The sequence below is a fragment of the Balaenoptera acutorostrata genome, chromosome 18 (genome assembly GCF_949987535.1).
Source record: "Balaenoptera acutorostrata chromosome 18, mBalAcu1.1, whole genome shotgun sequence".
Taxonomy (NCBI): domain Eukaryota; kingdom Metazoa; phylum Chordata; class Mammalia; order Artiodactyla; family Balaenopteridae; genus Balaenoptera; species Balaenoptera acutorostrata.
In genome coordinates, this window is record NC_080081.1 from 76,347,653 (window position 1) to 76,369,083 (window position 21,431).

A 21,431-nucleotide genomic window follows, 5' to 3' on the forward strand; every position below is an offset into this window, starting at 1 on the left:
GACATGAGTTCAAGCGCTGGTCCAGGAAGATCCCACATGCCGCGGAGCAACTAAGCCCATGCGCCACAACTACTGAACCTGTGCTCTAGAGCCTGCGAGCCACAACTACTGAGCCCATGTGCCACAACTACTGAAGGCCCTGCGCCTAGAGCCCGTGCTCCACAACAAGAGAAGCCGCCGCAATGAGAAGCCCACGCACCAGAATGAAGAGTCACCCCCGCTCACTGCAACTGGAGAAAGCCCACACACAGCAACAAAGACCCAATGCAGCCAAAAATAAATAAATAAAATAAATAAATTTATATATATAAAAAAAGAATGGAATACAGAGTCAGAGTTCCTTCCGCTCTGCCGTGCCTGGCAGCAAGGTGTGTAGGGGGTAGGGCCCCAGCTCTGGGTGCATAGAGATTCAGCTTGAATGTGGGCTCAGCTATTTACTAACTCACTACAACCAGGGGGCTTACACAACAGACGTGGATTGTCTCCCTGTTCCGGAGGGTAGACTGTGAGATCAAGTTGATGGCCGGGCCAAACAGCCTCTGAAGATTCTAGGCAGGAATGTGTTCCAGACCTCTCTCCAGCTTCTGGAGTTCCTTGGCTTGTGAGCCCATCACCCCAATCTCTGCCTTCTTCTCGTGGCTTTCTCCTCTCTTCACATCGCCTTCCTGCTGTGCACGTCCGTCCGGGTCCAGATTTCCCCTTTCTGTAAGGACACAGTTCTGTTGGATTAGGGCGTGCCCTAGTGACCTCATCTTAACTCGATTATCTCGGTAAAGACCCTGTTTCCATATAAGGTCACATTCTGAGGTTCTGGGGCTCAGGAGTCCAATATATCTTTTTTCTTTTTCTTTTTCTTTTTTTGTTTGGCCATGCTGCGTGGCATGCGGGATCTTAGTTCCCTGACCAGGGATCGAACCCGCGCCCACTGCAGTGGAAGCGTGGAGTCTTAACCACTGGACCACCAGGGAAGTCCCTGACATATTTTTTGAAGGAACACGTTCAACCCATAACACTAACTCTCTTTACTAACAGAATTTGGGTGTTTACTGACTGTCTTAGAGCTCCGGTTTCCCCCATGTCAGATATGTACTGATTCTTAGGGTTTCGTATTTAAGGAGCCCCAGGGTTTGCCGTGGCCTGCCTTTGCCACTGCTCGGTGTGAGAACCCCCTTCCAAAGTCTGGAGTGAGCCTTCGCCTTACAGGTCTGGGTAGGAGGCAGGGACCACCTACCACTGCAGATGCTGAAAATGCCAGCTGTTTACTTTCTTGGCCTCCCTTGTAGCTGTGCAGCCGCAGCTGGTGCTCTAGCTCACCCAGTGACTGAGTTAACTCAAAAGCCTTTTAATAAACCTCCGCCCCCTTTTTTTTAAACTAAATCAGCCAGTCTTTTCTATTGCTTGTAAATGAAAGCCTGGATGGATACACCAAGCAATATTCAAGGTCAGATGCTTCATTAGGAGAATGGTAGCAGCTTCCAGAGGGTGCACACAGTGGGATGATTGGCATGGGAAGCAAGACAGTACAGTGGTTTTCAAATCAGAAAGCCTTGGACTTAACTCTCAACTGTGCCGCTTTACCCGCTGAGAGGCTATAAGAAAGTTAATGAACCTCTCTGAGCCTCATTATCCTTATCTGTCGAATGGTGATGATAATAATGAGCTACTTCATAGAATCATTGGGGAGATTAAACGAGCAAGTGCGCCTAAGACTTACTGTACGTTGTGGTTAAGTTTATGTGTCAACTTGACTGGGCCATGGGGTATCCAAACATTATTCTGGATGTGTCTGGGAGGGTGTTTCTACGTGAGATTAACATGTGATTCAGTAAACTGAGTAAAGTAGATTGCCCTCCCTAATGTGGGTGTGTCTCATCCAATCAGTCGAAGGCCTGAACAGACTAGAAAGGCTGACCCTTCCTTGAGTAAGAGGCCTCTCTGCCTCGAGCTGGGACGTCCATCTTTTCCTGCCTCTTGGGCTCAAGCTGACATACTTGCTCTTGGATGTTGAGACTGCAGTTTTCAGATCAGACCCACACCATCGGCTCTCCCGGGTCTCCAATCTGCTGATGGCAGATCTTGGAACTTCTCAGCCTTCACTATCACGTGAGCCAATTCCTGGTAATAATAATAATAATCATTATTATTATCTTTACCTTGTTGGTTCTATTTTTCTAGAGAACGCTAACGCACTCTAATACATGGAACAACAGCGCATATTCAGTAATTATAGTAGCTAATTGTTGTTGTTGTCAGTTTTATTACTACGTTACAAAGATGTAACCAGCACACAGATCCCACCAATGGCCCCTCAAACACTGGGGCAGCAGCCTCCTATTTTCTCCATCTGGAGAAATTCACTGGCCTTTCTTTTTAAACCCTGAACCTGTTTCCTCTCTCTTCCCCCACCAGTCCCCCCTCCCCAGTACTGAGTTGGGGTGGGGAGGCCCTTTTTGCCCCCAGGGTGCGCTGTGAATTTCTGCTCCTGGCATATTCCCGCTCTGCGGTAAGCTGTTCACTCCCACAGCCCCCTGGAAGGCGACCTTCACCACGGCCCCCTCCTCCCCGGCAAGGTGCTCACCTCCACCTCCAGGAGAAAAGAAAACACATGCATCACTGGGGCTGCCAGGAGGCGGCTCCTCCAAGTGCTATTCAGAGAACAGTGCGAGGAGAGAATGCATCCCTGGGGCCCACAGATGTTGATAAGGCCCATCACCCCATCCCCTGCCCACTGCCCCACCCCCACAATGGCCTTCAGAGTGGCGGCTCAAGGAGAGAGCCCTCGGAGAGAAGGACAGCCCCGCCAGGTGGTACTGAGGAGACCTGGATGAAGCACCAGCCTCACCAGCCGCAGCACCAGGCCAACTGCGTCACCCCGCTCCCCTCCTTCCCCCATTCAGGTCTGACTTCCCTGGGTAAACAGGAAGCCTCGGGGGGAGTCTGGACTGGGACCTTGCTCAAAGCTTTGAAACAGGAGACAGCAGCCTCAGTGCCTCTCCAGGAACTCCTCGGAAAGCAGATTTCTCCTCCAGGGCTCAAATACGTAGCAACAGAACCCCTGGGATCCCCCCATAGCTGTTAGTGGGCCTGAAGGCCTGGCCAGGGAGGCAGCCCTGAATGGAAGGGAATTCTTTCTTCTTCCTCGAGCCAGGCCTCCTAGTTTCCTGGCTTATGTGACCTTAGGCCATTGTGTGACCTCTCTGAGGCTCAGTTTCCTCATCTGAAAGATGGGTGTGATAATAATTGTACCCAAAGGGTTATGGAGAAAATTAAGGTGTCAGCACATGGTAAAGGATCAATAATTGTTATTGATTATTGGTATTATTACTGAAGGAATAACCGTTCTCTTGCAAACCTTCTTTTTCCCAGATGTGAAATGGGAAAAAAAAATCACATCTTTTAAAGCAAGTACTATTCCTTTTAGCATATACAAGCAAGCTCAAGAAGCACGTTTTATTTTCCTGAAGCAGCTTCATAATGTGCTAGTGTACATTTATAAAAACAATGATAATAAGACAATTACAACTAACTGAGTACCTTGTATGTGTCAAGCTCTGCCAACAATTCTGCTTGATGGGTAGTATTACCTCCATTTTAAGATTAGGAAACTTACATTTCACTTTGCACAAGGTCACACGGAATCAACAACAAAGCGAAATATGAATCTGATCCCACCCTGGAACCCATTTGTACCGCCGTCATAAAGCTGGTTAGTAACTGTTCATTGGCAGGAGCTCCTGAATCTTCTTTTCCAGAGTTACAAATCCAAATCCATGTGAGTGGACTTCCCTGGTGGCGCAGTGGTTAAGAATCCACCTGCCAATGCAGGGGACACGGGTTCAAGCCCTGGTCCTGGAAGATCCCACATGCTGCAGAGCAACTAAGCCCGTGAGCCACAACTACTGAGCCTGCGCTCTAGAGGAAGTGTGCCACAACTACTGAGCCCACGTGCCACAACTACTGAAGGCCCTGCGCCTAGAGCCCGTGCTCCACAACAAGAGAAGCCACCGCAATGAGAAGCCCGCGTGCAGCAACGAAGACCCAACGCAGCCAAAAATTAATTAATTAATTAATTAAAAAAAAAAAACCCCAATAAATCCATGTGAGTGTTTCCAGGCAAAATCTGTCAAGCAAAATCTGTTTATATAAGTAAGCCTTGCCATTAACAATGTTCTTCCTTTTTTTTTTTTTTTTGGCCACGCAGCCGGGCATGCAGGATCTTAGTTCCCCAACCAGGGATCGAACCCGTGCCCCCTGCCGTGGAAGTGCGGAGTCTTAAACACTGGACCGCCAGGGAAGTCCCTGTTCTTCTGATTGAAATAGAGAACGCTGGTAAGAAATGGCAGTAAGTGTTTTACAACTGTAACGCATTAGTCCTCACGAACATAAGACGATGCTCAGAGGAAATCATGCTTTACAATTTGCAAAGGAAGGCAGGCCATTTCCTCCCATGGCCTTTGGGGTATTTGCCTCCGCTCCTGCTCAGCTCTGTGATCTGCACTCCCCGCTAATTTTGTCAACACCGCCACATCTGGGTCAGCGTCTTATTTCACCTTTCAGCCCCCCAGAGTCCCACCCGCAAGGCGGCCCCCAGATCTTTTGCTGGATTGAGTTCCCAGAGGAGGAATGTCATCCAGACACCACACCCTTCAGCACAGGGCCTTGCCTGAAGCAGGTTCTCAATAACCTTTAGGTAGTTTGAAATCATGTGCGTCATCGCAGAGGTGCTCTGCACAAAGAGATGAGGGAAGTCGAAAGTGATGATACTTGGGAATTTGGGGATTAGCAGATGCAAACTATTATGTAGAGAATGGATAAACAACAAGGTCGTACTCTAGAGCACAGGGAACTATATTGACTATCCTGTGATAAACCATAATGGAAAAGAATATTAAAAAAGAATGTATATATGTGTATAACTGAATCACTTTGCTGGACAGCAGAAATGAACACAACATTGTAAATCAACTAGACTTCAATAAAATAAATTTTTTTAAAAAGGGATGATACCTATTTTGTTCAAGTAGCCATGCTCTGGAGAACATTCTCTTTCCAATTCACCAAGAGGAAAAGAGTCACAGTTTGATAGAGGGCGCCCAGAATATCTTTTTGGGGGTGCTGTCATGTATGGGAGAGTCTCACAGGTCCTATGGAGCTGAATTGGAGGAGGACACGTCTGGCCCTAACAAAGTTAATTTTCTACTGGGACGGAGGTACCCGAGGGCATCCAAACATGAGGGATGACAATATTTCATCCGGGTTCAGCACATTTCTACTCTATGCCGGAATGTCCGCTATCACAACCCAATCATCACTTATATCAGTTCACTCTTCCTTGAGCTCTGGCTACCTTAATGGTGTTTGGAAGACAATTGTTTGGGGATTTTTTCCCCCTATATCACATCTTTCTTATTGAGTGTCAAAGTAGCTTGAGACAAATTTTAACAAAGTCTTTTAAAATATTCCTCCTTTTGGAGACAGATCAAATGGTAAGAATAAATTATTAATCACACAAAGTATCTTCCCACTGTAAATTTGAATTGGTAACTTTGCGTAATGAGAAGTTAAAGTTGCAACACATACAAGGGAAAAAAGCTACTCGAGTCCCACATTCATGACTAAACAGTCATCTGGTCTTTCCTATTTGCTCTTTTGTTCACTGCCACCTTCCACGCTATTTATTTTAATCCATTTCTTTAAATGGATATTAACAAACTTCTGAACTTCCCTTCACCTCAACACGAGCAAAACAAATTTATTTCCTTCTGTTCTAATTGATTTATTTTTCCATCATTCAAATTTGCTTTTCATAGGTCGCATGTGAAGTACAGCATGACTGTAGGATGTACAGTTGAGCCATTTGGATCCCGTCCATTCTTCTAGAACCTCACTGATAGGCACATGAATTAAATCATTCTTCAGTCGGAGGGCAGAATTAAAGCCGAGCTCTGACCAGAAGGAGAATGGGTGGGGTGCCAATGGAGAGAGATTCAGGAATTTCAAGACAGAGTGAGGATGGCCGGGGGGTGGGAGGGGGGGCGGTGAAGAGAGACCAAGGGTGCTGTAGTTCCTCCCCCCTTGTGAGGATGGAGGTGACCCTCACACTGATGATGACACCTTGGCGGTAAGGCAAACCTACCAAATGAAAATGCATAGACTATCCTGTCCACAGCCACCTAAGTTTTCAATGTTCTGCCTAATGTTTCAGGAGTTCTGCCCCCGTCAGCAATATAATGACACCCAGGGCTCTGAAGGCTCTGTCCTCCCGGTTCTGGAGGGAAGAACCTGGCTCAGGGCCCAGCTTCCTCTCTAAGGGCTTCCTCGGGGCCCAGTCAAGCCCAAATCCTCAGATCCACTTCCCGACGCAGAAATCTGACAACGTTCCCCCCGTAACCGTCTCCTGATAGCTCCAGTCTCCCCTCTTCTATGTCCAGCGCTGCTATCTCAGGAGCCTTACAGGCATTCCCCAAGCACCTGACCCTCAAGAGACCCCGCTGCCATCAGGAGAGACACTGAGGTCCCCACGAGACCCAGAGGCCAGGTGCTGTGCAGGGCCAGATCTGGGGACCAGAGAAGAGAGGAAGCTCTGTGGCCCTGGAAGTCAGTTTTCTGTGATGCTGAGGACAGGAGAACCACTTTCTGCCCGAGCCCCTGAGGCTGCTCCTCCCTCTGCAACTGCCCCGTGACTCATCCTTTGACCCCACTGGTCCACACTGCGCTGGATCCTGGCAAGCGCAAGGGCTCTTCCTGTCCCCAAGCTCACTCACGTGGAACAGGATCCTGGCTGCCTTGGGACGTCTCCTGTGCTGTTCTTTAGCTTTTACATTATGATTGACCTTTTCCTCATGGGATGTTTGATTTCAGCTCCTTGAGGGCAGAAGAGCCCTGGCACCGGTGCCACCTGGGCACGCTATGGGCATGGCAGCAGTTAGGAGGACCAGTTGCTCTCATGTCCACGCCTCAGTGTTAAGATGGGTGGTAGGAAGCAGGAATGGCTGATGATCGGAAGAACTCCTTCGGTGCTGAGAGTATGCAAAGAACAAGGAGAATTAGGCACATTTTAAAACATAATGGAATCCAAAACAATCCCCCCGAAACAACAAAAAAAGATAATGGAATCCAAAATATACTTTTTTTCTTATATGGATACACCTTTAGATGTGAATTATCTAATATTATTAATCCTTTATGGCATTTTGCCTAGACACCCCCCAACTATAGGGAAGGGTGGTGTTTAACATCACAGGTCTGGACACAGTCAAGGGTAATGGTCTGCAGTGGCCAGAAGCTGCACGTGTCATTTCCTGTCACTGCTAATAAAGAACCTTCAACTACTGAGAACACCTTCTGTCCTCGTTCTGCAGAAGTGGCAAGTTGTTTCATTGTAATCTGCCATGGTTGTCCTTGGCACCAAAAACAATATAGTCACTCATTTATTCATCAAATATTTACTGAAAACCTACCAGTCTATGTGCAAGCACTGGGCTAGAAGCTTGGAATACAAAGTCATAAAATGCAACGACTGCCCTCGAGCAGTGCTCCTTCCAATGGGGGTGACAAATAGCCTCAGGAAAAGGTTGGGTTATAACACAAATGCTACAGGAATAGAGGAAGACTCAGAGAAGGCACCCCAGGAGTTGAATGTAGCATGTGACTTGGGACTTGAAAGATCTTTTAGGTGGAGAATAGGACAAAATATTCAAGGGAATAGTTCATGCCAAGGCAGGGAGGCATGAAAGTACCTGGTGAAGAGTGAGAAAGTCAGAGCGTTCTGTTGGAATGGATTGTCAGCTGTGAGTGTTTGTGTGTGCGTGCATGCTCATGTGTTTTGGAAGGAGGGGATGATGAGTGTGGAGAGGTGGCAAATAATCTTGATTCCATGCCTCATTTTATCCAGCAGATAAGGGGAAACTAGCTGAGTTTTTTCAGTCATGGAAATAAGATGATCAGGGTTGGTTTTAGTAAGGTTGTCCTGGTGTGACGAAAGATTTAGAGCCAAGAAACCAGAGCCTCGCCCACACGCTTGCTTGCCCATCCAGGCAAGAGCTGTAAAAGCCTGGATTAAGGCAAAATGATGCTTTAGAGAAAAATAGGAGAGAGAATTGACAGACCGGGTGCGCCATTGGTTAGGGTAAAGGAGACAGAGAGGGATGGAGAATTTTCGGGCAACTCCAGGGAGGGTGCACTTACTGACAATGGGAATGCTGGAAGGGGGGTTGTTTTTTAAATACTGGTGGAGAGGATAAACTCCCATTTGCACCAATAAATAATAATGTTATTCATGTCATAATTTCTTAGCATCTGTGCACAATGAACCCCTTCCGCTGAAAATCACATGGTGTCAGTTTCATGCCTGGGACAAAGTGCCCTAATTAAAGACATCCTGCAGTTACTCAAATCCCTTTCCTCCTCTGCAGACTGTCCTTTCTCCCACACCAGATTCCCTCTGCATCAACCCCTCCCTGCAGAAGCCACCAATCAGAGTTCAGACTGGGGGTAAGCTTGGAGCAGTTCTGGGCTCTGGTGCAAGTATGATTTCTATAAAAAGACATTTAAAAACAAGGAGCAATGTTGCCATTTGCCTTTAATGGAAAAGTGGCTAGGAGTTACAGTTTTAAAAAAAACCTTTTATTAAAAAAAAAAAACTCTATCCAACTTCTAGGCAATCACCGTTTGAATTTTCAGAAATACACATACACTTGAAAACCAACAGTTTGTATAAAAATAAACTCTGAATGTGTGATTAAAAAGGGTGACCCCCCAGTCTTCTCAGCTGCATGAATGCGTGATAAAAAGGGGACGAGTCCGTCCAGTGGAGATGGGTCTACCCCAGGGCGGAGGGGGCCTTGGCCTTGGAGGAGAGAGCCTGCTTGAAGCGCCTCTTCAGGTCCTGCATGTTGGGAGAACGCGGCCGGGGGATGATGGAGGCTCTTCTCCTCTCCCCACCGAGGCTGTGCAGCTTGCTCACTTCTTTGCAGAGATGCTGAAACACATCACAGACATCTTCGTAGTTTTCACTGGTGGAAATTTCCAGGAACAGGCTGCCCAGCTCGTTGGCCAGTTGGATGCCGTCACGGGTCTGCACCTGTCGGGCGTGCAGAAGGTCCCCCTTGTTGCCCACGATGATGACGGGGGCTTTAGAGTCGGGGTGGACCTTCCGGATGTGCTGGTACAGGGGGCGGATGGACAGGTAGCTGTCATAGTCCGTGATGGAATAGACCAGCAGGAAGCCCTCTGCCCACTGCACGCACTTGGACAGGGAGTCGACCGCCTGGCTGAGGCTGTCTTGGACCTGAAAAGAGCAAAGTGAGCCCGGATCAAGGACGCCCTCGGTGGGAGAAACTGGAAAGAACATCAAAGCCACCCTTGAAAAAAACGTTTGAAAAAGAAATCACTAAATATAGTTTCAGAGTCTACCCAGCTTCTGCAGAAGGAGGCTTTTGATATGGAAAGAGCCAAATCTCAGGCAAGCTCCCTGCCTGGGCTATTTTATTAGCTGTTACCGACACATTACTTTTAACCCCCTTGCTTGGCAGGTAGCCTGTGATTGAACCAGTCTGTGATGACTTCAATGAGAACTTCAACTCAGGATGGCGCAATTTTTAGGGAACTAACTCAGAATAAACAGAACTTTGAAAATAAGCCAAGATAAATATCTATTCCCCAACCCATAAGTATATTTTTAGCATGTCCTTCTTGAGAATGTTACAGAAACAAATTCCTTCTTTCTGTTCTTCCACAAGACCTTTCCTCCCTAGAAGGGAGAGCAATTAGTAACTTGTTAATCAAGTTACATTCCTGACTGCTTGCCATGGGGTTATCTGATTGGAATTACTGCGAGGAACAGCGAGAAAAAGGAGCACTTCGGCGGTCCTCGCTAGGGGAGAAGACCCTCCCCAGAATCCCACCCCCACAGTTTTGTTCCGGGTTCCAAGGCTGAGCTGCTTCTGACAGAAGTGGTGAGACCCGTGTAACCAGCGATGCCCCGGCCAGGGCTGCGAAGAGAAGTTAAGCATCTCGTCCCCTTTCCGAGGTGGCAGACGGGGGAAGGCGGCCTCTATAACCACCCACCCTCCCCGCCCCCCATCGTGGACGGTTTCTAACACCCCGACGACTGGCCCCACCCGGGACGGCGCATCCCTCCGTCTGAACGCGTAACAGGCGCGCTGAGACACCGGGCTCGGGCCTCTGGGAGCGGAGGAGCCGCCTGCTCTTGCAGTCCTTACCTGGAGGCCCCCGGGAGTGTCCTGGATCTGCAGGGAGAGCTGGTCTCCCTCCACGCACACGAGCCGCGAGTACAACTTGCCTGGAGAAAGAAGGAGAGTTGAGTTTTAAATTCTCACACTCTCCTCAGGAAAAAGAAAATCAGAGCACGCAGCCTCAACAGAACGAAACGAACCTAACCTGTGTTCGGCTCATAATCGCCAATGAACCTCTTGGTCAGGAAGCGCACAATCATTGCTGAAAAGGAAAGAGGCAAATCAGCCGAAGGGCTAGGACGAGATGGTCAAACCGGGACCGTCTCGGGGAAATGGGGGCGTGACGGGCCGCAGTACCGCAGATGCTGCCTGCATCCTCAGGCCCCGCAGGGCCAAGCGTGCGGCCGCGGCCTCCGCGGGTTTTGGGGCGGGTGCGGCCCGGGGTGCGCTACGCACCGCACCGGCACCCATTCTCCAACAGGTGCCCGCCGGCGAGGGCCCAGGAGTGCAAGGTCCGGGGAAGCGGCGGGAAAGCAGGCTGGCGGGGGGAGGCCGGCAGCGGCCTGGAAGCGTCCGGGCCCCCCCTGCGCCCTCCCCTCCGCCGGGAGCCCCCGCTTTCCCCGGGGCGCTCACCGCTCTTGCCCACGCGGCCGGCGCCCAGCACGGCCAGTTTGATGTCCCTGGGCAGGAGGTAGTCGGAGGAGGACTCGGGGATGGGCGCGAGCAGAAAGTGTCCGGACATGGTGGGCGCCCGCATGGAGCGCGCGGTCGAGCGCGGGGACACCAGTGCGCGGGGACCTCAGCCGCCGGCGCGGCGGGCCGGGCCGGCGGCTTTTAAAGGGCTGGGCGCGCTGGGGGCCCCGCGGCCGCCTCCGGCTCCTCCTCTTCCCGCCCCTTCCCGCAGCGGCGCGGAGGGGGCGGAGCCGGAGAGCCCAGGGCACCGTCACCGCGGCGCGCGCGCCCGCTTTGTGACGGGGGCCTACGCTGCTCCGGCCTCCGGGCCCTGGAGATCTGGCCTCCGCTGCGCCTGCGTAGCCCTGGCGGCCCCCTCCATCCTGCAGAGGCGAGACCGGGTCACTAGACCAGAGATCAGAATTATCAGCTGGGGGACGAAAGAAAGGAAAAATGCAATCGGTCGGATGTTTCTGCAACAATGGGAAGGATAAATTCCTGTCGAATGTTGCCCTTTTTATTTTTGAAAGGTGCTGAGGGGTGACATTATTAGGAAAAAGAGCCCTGACTTAGTATCAGTATAAGGGAGTTGCAGACACTGTGACCTTGCTACAGATTTGTGAAGGCCCCTTGGGGACAGTCATTGTCTACAGCTCAGCCTCCGAACCCAGCCCCGGGCTGCTGGTGCTGGCTGAGCTGACTCATTAGCGAACACTCAATAAACTAATTGAGAGCTCGGCTCCGAACTAATTCTCCATCAAACACCGTCCTATGACTTGAGTCACACCTTTGCTTCATCATTCAAGTACTTATTTCTAGGTGTAAAGCGGAGTTTAGGGTGGGCGTGGAAGTGGGAGGAAGAGGACACAAAAGCAAAATCCGGCCAGTCTTGGGTTTCGGGAGCCCACAGTGGCAAGGCAAAAAAGGCTTGGGATTCTGTCCTTGCAGGTTAGACCTTCAGGCCTCTGCCTCCTGTGCTCCAGCCTCACAGGTCCAATTGCCTCTTAGACAGCCCCACCCTCACTCACCCCTTTCTCCATCTTGACTGTATCAGTTAGTTTTTGCTGCCTGACAAACTGCACGAAACTTACTGCCTTGAAACCGCAATCCCTCACGGTTGCTCACCAGTCTATAGGTCAGTGCAGTGGTTATCCTAATCCCGGCCCGGCTCAGCTGACGTTGGCTGCAGGCTTTCATTCTTCCATGCATCCGTAGAGGCCTGGCGGCAGCGGGCTAGGGGCGATGGGGGCGGGGGTGGGGGCTGGCTGGTGGCTCCAGATTGGTGTCCTCAGGCAGCTGGCCGGCTGCCCGCTGCGGTGGTGGGAGGGGCAGTGGCTGAGCCACGTGTTTCTCCTCACCCAGAAGGCGGGCCAGGATCATGGCGGCTGGGCGGAGTTCCAAGAGCGTGAGTGGAGGTGTAACAGGCCTCCTGAGACCTAGGCTCCTGGGGGCAACCCATCACCCCTGCTGCCTTCTGTTGGCCAAAGCAAGTCGTGGCGCCAGCCCACATTCCAGGGGCGGAAAGTGCACTCCACTCCTCGGTGAAGAGAGCTGCAAAGTCACATTTGAAAGGGCTGGGATGCAGAGAGGGGTAGGAAAAGAGGTCCGTTTTGGCAGTCGACCACACTGGTGAGCGTGCGAATGTGCCTCCGTCTGCCCAGAAGCCCAAGCCAGCGACCTGTGTGCCGGATCCCTGAACACTCGTACCCAGCCCTCGGTTCTGGCCCCCGAGAGGCCTCGACTCTAACCCCTCTCGCTTCCACGTGGATTAATCACCAAGTTCCATCAATTCTTCTGCCTCCATTTCTTGGTATCTCGTCCTCTCCATCCCTCCTGCTGTCTCTGGTTCTCACTTGAAGAACCCTGAAGCAGACCGGGAAGAGAGGGTGACTGGTTTCCTTGCCCCTCGCTCGGGGGAGCCTCCTCTGGTCACTGCTGCCATCCCCACCCCTGTATCCCAGTTACTCTCAGGGCACCCTTAAGGCAGCACTGATCCCAACTGTCATTACTTTCCGGTGGAATACTTATTTCATGTCTCTCTCCCAGAAGGCAGGGCCTCTAGCTTGTGTCTTTAGTGCCCAGCACATAGTGGCAGCTGGGGCTCGTGAGGTCTTTAATAAATGTTAGTACACTGACAGACTTTCTGAATGAATGGTGTCTTCACTGTGTGAACTGGAGAAGACAGAAGTCACACGTGTAACCATTATCCCAATACCTAGGTTTTGAGAGCAATCGGCTCTCAGGAGAAAGTGTTCCAGGGAATGTCCTGAGCTGAACTGCCTTATTACAGCTGTACTGTCCTTTGGTTCGGCACAAGGCAGTCCCCTTCTGTTCAACTTCAGTTTGACTGGAAAGACTTGAAGCCCGGAACCGCCTTTCCGGACTGGGGAAAAGTCACCATAAAGACAGTTACTATTTACAGAACAACCTTGAAACGATTAGGTTCCAGGGGTCCTTGAGCAGTTCAGTGACAGGGGCCTGGGTTGTTGCCTTTCAGATTCTCTTGGCCTCTCCTTCTTGAACACAAAATGGCTCCTACTTCACTAAACATCAAGTACTCATCCAAACAGGAAGGGAGGGAGGGACACTCTTCATCTCTTTTTTTTTTTTTTAGATTTAATGTTAATATTGCTATTTGATCAATCTCTGCATTTTTTTTTTTAAAGGATTTTCTTATTTATTTATTTATTTATTTATTTACTTTTGGCTGTGTTGGGTCTTCGGTTCGTGCGAGGGCTTTCTCCAGTTGCGGCAAGCGGGGGCCACTCTTCATCGCGGTGCGGGGACCGCTCTTCATCGCGGTGCGCGGGCCTTTCTCTATCGCGGCCCCTCCCGTCGCGGGGCACAGGCTCCAGACGCGCAGGCTCAGCAATTGTGGCTCACGGGCCCAGCTGCTCCGTGGCATGTGGGATCTTCCCAGACCAGGGCTCGAACCCGTGTCCCCTGCATTAGCAGGCAGATTCTCAACCACTGCGCCACCAGGGAAGCCCTTCATCTCTTTTTATTATGAAATAAAATAATTCTCAGAAGAACCCAGCAGACTCTCTTACATCTCAGTGGCCAGAACTGAGAAGCTGGCAACGAGTGCATTCATGTACCTAGCGGAGAATACCAGGGTTGCCAGGACTAGCTTGAATCAGTTCCTCCCTGGAGGCCACACACATTGCTACCCTGTTAGAAATCCAGCAACAGAAGAGGCAGCAGTCAATGGGATCTGTCCAAACACCCTTCACTTTCCTGAAGTTAAAATGCAGAACTTAACAAGGGAAAAGGGAGCCCTTTCTTGGCTGAATCATGGGCTTATCTCCTCACCTCCTTCCCTTACATTCCGTCAGGTATAAGATCATTTTTGGTTAAGGTCGCCCCATAAGTAAGATTCCTAAGACTGTTCTCTGCCTGGTGACAGCTATGTTCCATTTTGCACGTACAGTGCACCTTTGCTCAGAACTCAAAATGTTATTCATTCTCCTTGGAAGCTCTTTGCATTTGCAAATACCCAAGATCATCCGTGGCCTTTTATGCGGATACTACGTTACTGACTGTAGAATTATAAACAGCCGTGCCTAAATTGTTGCTGCCTGTCCTCTATTTCATTTGGGATTCCTTTGTATCCAGTTATGTAAAATTGTGGTGCAAGCAGTATGACACAGGCATGCTTAAGTGGTTTTAAAAAGATAATAGGAAAAAAAAAATAAAAAGATAATAGAAATGTGTAGGCAGATATGAATACACAAATCCGTGGGTGTTTAGAATGACTGTGAAGGGTAGAATTTAGTAATATGCAAATAATATCAGGCTTGGAAAGCTATTAACCCTTCACCAGCCAAAGAAGCTTGATTTCTAGCCCTCCGGCAAAACTTTGCCAGCGGTCCTCCCCCACCTCAAGAATGTCTCTCCTACCACCATACATCACCCAATATCAACTACCTTTCCTGCCTATGCTAAATCCTTGAATATTGAGGCTGGAGACTCACAGACTTTGCCTTCAAGTACTTTCCCCAGTATAAAAATTACGCCTCTCTCCTCTACCAGCTCCCTACTTTAATTCAGCAGCCAAACGATTGAAAATCTACTCTCTGTGAGGCTGTTAAGCGCTGGTACAGAACATAAACAACAGCTTTCTATTATCATTTACTGAGAGGACAACAACGTATAAGATTTGCCTGACTTCACAGACATCCCCATAGTGAAGTTAATTAAAATAATTATCGTTTATCTATCACTGTTGAGTTTACCAAAAAAATTCTCAATTAACTCTTCCTTAATCTTAATCCTGTGAAATGGGTAAAATATCTCCTTAACTGAGGTTTGGACAAGTTTAGTCACTTATTCAAAGTCATAGAGCCATTCAATAGTGGGCATCTCAACCCCCCTGATTTCAAATCTTGGCACTGTGGAGAGTAGGATGGAAAACACTGGTCATGTAAGTGCAATGACAAAGCAGACAGGCTCAGAACTCCAATACAGCTGCAACAGAGAATTTAATCTGAATGGGTTTATTTCTGGGTTCTCAACTCTGTTCCACTGATCTCTGTCTGTTTTTATACCAATACTATATTGTTTTGATAATTATAGTTTTGTAGTATATTTTGACATCAGGGAGCATGATACCTCCAGCTTTGTCTTTCTCAAGATTGCTTTGCAATTTAGGATCTTTTGTGGTTCCGCATACATTTTAGAACTATTTGTTCTAATTCTGTGAAAATTGCCACTGGAATTTCAATAGGGATTGCACTGAATCTGTAGATTTCTTTGGGTAGTATGGACATTTTAACAATATTAATTCTTCCAATCCATGAGTATGGACTATCTTTCCATTTATTTGCATCTTCTTCAAGTTCGTTGATCAACGTCTTACAGCTTTCAGTGTACAGGTCTTTCACCTCCTTCGTTGAATTAAAGTTTTTTTTTTTTTAAATGCGATTGTAAATGGGATTTTCTTAAATTTTCTTTGATAGCTTGTTACTAGTGTAAAAACACTACAGATTTCTGTATATTGATTTTGCATCCTGAAACTTTACTGAATTCATTTATTAGTTCTAACAGTTTTTAATGGAGTCTTTAAGGTTTTCTATGCATAGTACCATGTCACCTGCAAACAGTGACAGTTTTACTTCTTACTTTCCAATTTGAATGTCTTTTCTTTTTCCTACACATATATGGACAATTAATTTACGACAAAGGAGCCAATAACATACAATGGAGAAAGGACAGTTTTGTCAATAAATGGTGTTGGGATAACTGGACAGCCACAACATGCAAAAGAAGGAAACTAGACCAGTATCTTACACCATAGACAAAAACTGACTCAAAATGGATTAGTGACTTGAATGTAAGACCTGAAACCATAAGAATCCTAGAAGAAAACATAGGCAATAACCTTGACATCAATGTTTTTGTGGATCTGACTGCAAAGGCAAGGGAGACAAAAGCAAAAATAAACAAATGGGACTATATCAAACTACAAAGCTTCTGCACAGCAAAAGACACCAAAACAGAAAGGCAGAGATACAAACTACTACGTATATGAAGACATATTGTACAGCACAGGTAATTATAGCTATTATTTTGTAATAACTTTTCTTTTGGCTGTGCCATGCAGCATGTGGGATCTTAGTTCCCTGACCAGGGATCGAACCTGAGCCCCCTGCAGTGGGAGCGTGGAGTCTTAACCACTGGACCGCCAGGGAAGTCCCTGTAATAACGTTTAATGGAGTATAATCTATAAAAATATTGAATCACTATGCTGTACACTTAATATTATAAATCAGCTATATTTAAAAACACACACACACACACACACAAAGGCAACCCACTGAATGGGAGGAGATATTTGCTAATCATATATCCAGTACGGGGCTAATATCCAAATGTATAAAGAATACAACAACAAAAAATCCGATTATAACATGGGCAGGGGATCTGAATAAACATTTTTCCAAAGACATTCAGATGGCCAACAGGCACATGAAAAGATGTTCAACATTAGTAATCATCAGGGAAATGCAAACCAATCACAATGCGATATCACCTCACACCTGTTAGAATGGCTATTATCAAAAAGATAAGAAATAATTGTTGGTAAGGTGTGGAGAAAAAGGAACTCCTGTGCACTGGTGGGAATGTAAATTGATGCAGCCACTATGGAAACAGTATGGAGGTTCCTCAAAAAACAGTAGAACTACCGTATGACCCAGCTACTCGGCTTCTGGGTATTTACCTAAAGAATACAAAAACACTACTTTGAAAAGACATAGGCACCCTTCTATTCACTGTAGCATTATTTACGATAGCCAAGATATGGAAGTGTCCACAGATGGATGAGTGAAGATGTGACATATATAACAGACTACTACTCAGCTGTAAAAAAATTGAAATCTTGCCATTTGTGACATGGATGGACCTCAAGGGCATAATGCCAAGTGAAATAAGTCAGACAGAAAAAGACAAATTCCAAATAATCTCACTCATATGTGGAATCTTCTAAAACAAAAGCAAACTCATGGGTACAGAGAACAAGACTGGTAGTTACCAGAGGCGAAGAAGGTTGGGAAGTAGGTGAAAAGGGTGAAGGGAATCAAACGTACGCTGACGGATGGTAACTGTACCTTTCTTTGGTGATCGCTTTGTAGTGTACACAAGATGTTGATTTATAATGCTGTACACCTGAAACTTGTTAGAAATCTGAAGTGGGGGGTGGGTAATCAGGAAAAGATACAGGGAGAAACGACTGGTCCCCTGAGCATATCTGACACATGGAAACACAAGGGTAGAGAGGTATCTTATGTAGTTGAGGGAACAGCCGAGCAAAAGCAGGAAGGCAGAAAGTATACGGCAAGCAGTCTCAAAGATTAGTAATATACTAGATGACCAAAAGGTTGGGGAGCAGACTGTGTGGATGGCAATGAATGCCTCAGTAAGGAATCATCTGGAGGCTATGGGACACCACTGAACTGTTCTTGAGGCAGCCCCTAGTATATGCAAGTGCCAGAGCTAGAAGCATCCGAAGGACAGGAGATGGTCTCGACTCTCAAGGATCTTCAGACTGTTCACGTACTCATCTGCCATGAGCAATTAATCTGAACTCTGTTCTTTCTCAGGAGCAAAAATCCAATCACATCTTCACTTGGGCTAAGCCATCATCTCATTCTGTAGACAGCAGAGTACCCCGTGGCATTTCTTTTCCAATCCAAATGATTTCCACAAATTGCACTCTTGCTAGGAAAGTTTTGAGAGGATTCTCTGTGCCTTTCCCATTAGGGGCTTTGAGAGCTGGCCCATCAGTTGCTCCTCACCACTCACCTTTGCTATTGGAAAAGAATCACAATACAGAACCTTGGACTGCTTATTCACACCTCTACACACTTTCTCCACCTCAGCAGCAACAGCTGCAGATGCTGCCTCACTGTTTTTATAACCAAGCAATTTGTCTAAGATTCTATGAAGGTTTCTTGCTTGAACAATACCAATTTTTTCCTTTAAGTGGGGCTGGGATGAATATGCTATGAACACTCGTATCTCAAATCAAATTCAGCTTAAAATTCTCTTGTGCTCAAAAAATAAGATAAACCTAACTTCTTATATTTTAGCGACGCTTACTGCTTAATGTTAGCCAGTGTTTATATTTAGAATCTTTCCCATCCTAGTGCAGAGAAAAATGCAAATCTACCCTGATGGGAGTACAGAAGATACAGGAAACTGGGGGGCTTTTTGGCCACAACGTTCAGAAGAAAATTTCAGCATGATATAGTTTATTCAGCCCTTCGGATCGGGTTCAACTGAACATGAACAGGCCTTAAGAGATACCTAGCTAGATCAGAAGAGAAAGTTCAAGAAGCCACGCAGCCTCATTCCCAACCATGGCTCTTATTAACTTACGAACAGGGTGAAAAGTTTTATAGTTAGAGTATTTTTCTTCATTCTCATTGGTTAAGTGTGAGAAAAGGGAATTGTACAGTAAGGGATTAACTTATAAATTCACTTTGTGATGGCTACTCATTAAAGGACCTGCATTTCAAGGCAGGCACGTAATTTTATCAGCAAACACACATTAGTCAAATCTCAAGGGTTTCAATTTAATTCATCTCTCCACTAATAAAACCTTCCAAGCTCATCTGTGTAATAGTTGCACCAAATGGAGGTGCCCAAGAGGGAGTTGGAAATACACATCTAGAGCTTCAGAGAAAGTGAGCTCTGAAATTGAGTCTCAAGTGTATTAGAGATGGCTAGACATAAATTTAGTGGTTTGCAAATTGGAGCATGCATCTCCATCACCCAGAGAGCTTGTTGTAAGTGCTGCCCACGCCCCCTCCCCGGAATTTCTGATTCAGTAGGTCTGCATTTTTAACAAGTTCCCAGATGCTGAGGCTGCGAGCTGGGAAACCATACCTGAAGAACCACTGGCTTAGATCACCCAGAAAGAACTTAGGAGTGACATCAAGGAAAATCCAGAATAAGGGGGACGAAGGAGTCAGACAGGCAGAGGAACCTGGCTAAAGTGTGATGGCAGAAGCCTCGGAAAGAGAAAGAAGGTGTTGGCTCTGACAAATACCAGGGAGATAAAGCCAAACTGGAAAAAGTCTCTAAATTTAATTAGCAGGTGTTTGGTAACCTTTAGGAGTAGTTTCATTAGAGTGGTGTAGGCGGAAGCCATATTTGCAGTGGGAGACTGGGAATTTAAGCTACAAAAGAATGAGGAAGACAAACGAAAAGCTGCTTGCTTAATTTGCTGGCTTTCACTAGTCTGTAAGCTGAAGCCAAGGAAGCAGTATGTGGAAAGGGTCAAGCAAACAAGAGAAACCACGAAAAATCAGTGAAAACAAGGGCCCCGTAAACATCAACTTTCCCCTTTACTGTCCTTTCACTCCCTGAAGCCTTATTTTGTCTTGATTTAAATAGGATTTCCGATTGTACTGCTCCTCCTAGATTATAACTTCCTTAATGGGGTTTGACCTCCAAATATCTCGTAACTTACTGAATCTGACTTTGGGGCTGGAAGTGGTAGAAGATTAGGTCAGAAAAGTAGGTAGAGGGCAGATGATATAGGGCTTTGAACGTGCGAATAAAGGCACTTCAGTATTTGGAGAACAGAAAAACAGTAAGGTCCAGCAAAGACTGCAGTGGAGGTAAAAGCAAACCAGGTTAAGTGTTCCAGAAGCTAAGGAAAGCCAAATTCAATAACCCAACATTTTCTCCCACCAGATTAGCAAAGACTAAATTATAATAATCAATGCTGAAGAGAGTGCCAAGACAAGCATTTTCACTCACTCACGGAGGGCTAACTGGTACAACCTTTCAGGAAAGCAATCAAAATAAACCAAGAATCTGGAAAGCACATTTTAAACTCAGTATTGTGCATGTGAGAAAACCCATCTTTAAAAATCCAAAAAAGCTTTATGCATATTCATAGTATTGCCATTGATAGTATTTTAGAAAACTGCTGCACCATACACCAGATGAAGAGTTCACATTTTCTGACTACCTGCCCTAAGAATAACTCCCCTTAGCCAGTCTTGTTTGCAGCCCTTCCTTTTCCCAATGTCCAGCCTCACCAGCCCTCCTGAACTGAGTTATCTTACACCACCATTTCCTTTTTGACAAGTCACAATTATACTTCCTTTCACTTAGTCATAGTTAAACATGGAATCAGACTCAAAGCACGCAAGGGACCTCTAGGAATCATTCAGTCCAATCCCTACTTGCAGATGATACCCTCATTTTACAGAAGCAGCAACAGAAAGCAAGGTTAACGTGACTGTCTGGAGAATGAACAAAGAAATGTTTGAGGTCTCTTGATTTTTCCACATGAAGGATTTAATAATCCCAATTACTCCTGAGCAAAATGGTTGGTTAGCCCTCAAAATTCAGAAACACTATAGTTTTATGAAGTACATAAGAAAATAAAACTGAACATAAAGTAAGAAATGTCTTAAAAAAAAAAAAAAAAGCAGTGCTTTTCTCATTAAAGAGCATTTACTGAGTGTGTATTATGTGCCAGGTACTATAAGTGCAAAATATAAGGCACAGTCCCTAACCTCAGGTCTAGTGAGGAAGGCCGAAGTTTTTAAAAACTATAAACACTGTGAGAAGCAAACACACAAAAATATGGGGGATTTTATTCCACCAACCCAAACCAGAAGTAATCTCTGATTCCAAGCACTTTCATTCCTCTCCTTAAAATGCTTTAATCAGGGATGGTTCACCTATGACTCAAGGTGAGTGAACGACAAGCAAGAATTCCATCAAACAAAGTGTAGGTATTTCGGGGAAAGGCAAGTGCGTGTGCAAAACTGGGGCAACAAAGAGCAGTTCCATAACACAATTTTCCTAATAGTTAAAGCCATCACGTAGGAAAACAGAAATAAAGAGAAAAACAATTTAGTAGGAACCAGACTAGTTACACGTACCTTGAAAACTAAACCATGAGTTACAGAGACACACAGGTTAAGCAATATGCAATATAGTAGGAGGCTCAATAAACATGATGCCTTGAAGCTGCTTAATAGTTTAAAGGAGAAATCAAAATGTGCCTAAAGGGGCAGGAATGAAGAAATGGCTATGAAA

The 21,431-nt window shown here is 46.7% G+C and overlaps 1 protein-coding gene and 1 long non-coding RNA gene across 2 annotated transcripts; both read right to left on the reverse strand.

Moving 5' to 3' along the window:
• Window positions 1-408: 408 nt before the first annotated feature.
• On the reverse strand, window positions 409-6,889 carry LOC103020243 (uncharacterized). Its single transcript, XR_449479.2, has 3 exons — window positions 6,765-6,889; window positions 1,992-2,115; window positions 409-703 (listed from the first exon to the last, which is right to left on the reverse strand). It is a non-coding gene; the product is annotated as an uncharacterized LOC103020243 (long non-coding RNA).
• A 1,674-nt stretch (window positions 6,890-8,563) lies between these two features.
• On the reverse strand, window positions 8,564-11,053 carry RASL11A (RAS like family 11 member A). Its single transcript, XM_007164194.2, has 4 exons — window positions 10,830-11,053; window positions 10,402-10,458; window positions 10,224-10,303; window positions 8,564-9,289 (listed from the first exon to the last, which is right to left on the reverse strand). Exons 1-4 carry the CDS (start codon window positions 10,951-10,953, stop codon window positions 8,822-8,824), a joined length of 729 nt encoding a protein of 242 aa, XP_007164256.1. The 5' UTR covers window positions 10,954-11,053; the 3' UTR covers window positions 8,564-8,821.
• Window positions 11,054-21,431: the final 10,378 nt, after the last annotated feature.

What these genes read in the sequence shown, in the direction of transcription:
- RASL11A (XM_007164194.2), bottom strand. Translation starts at nt 10,953, where the DNA reads ATGCGGGCGCCCACCATGTCCGGACACTTTCTGCTCGCGCCCATCCCC. An exon ending in CGGCCGCGTGGGCAAGAGCG is followed by an intron (nt 10,459 to 10,829) that starts GTGAGCGCCCCG and finishes TTTCCTTTTCAG; the next exon opens with CAATGATTGTGCGCTTCCTG. An exon ending in ACACTCCCGGGGGCCTCCAG is followed by an intron (nt 9,290 to 10,223) that starts GTAAGGACTGCA and finishes TGCTCTTTTCAG; the next exon opens with GTCCAAGACAGCCTCAGCCA.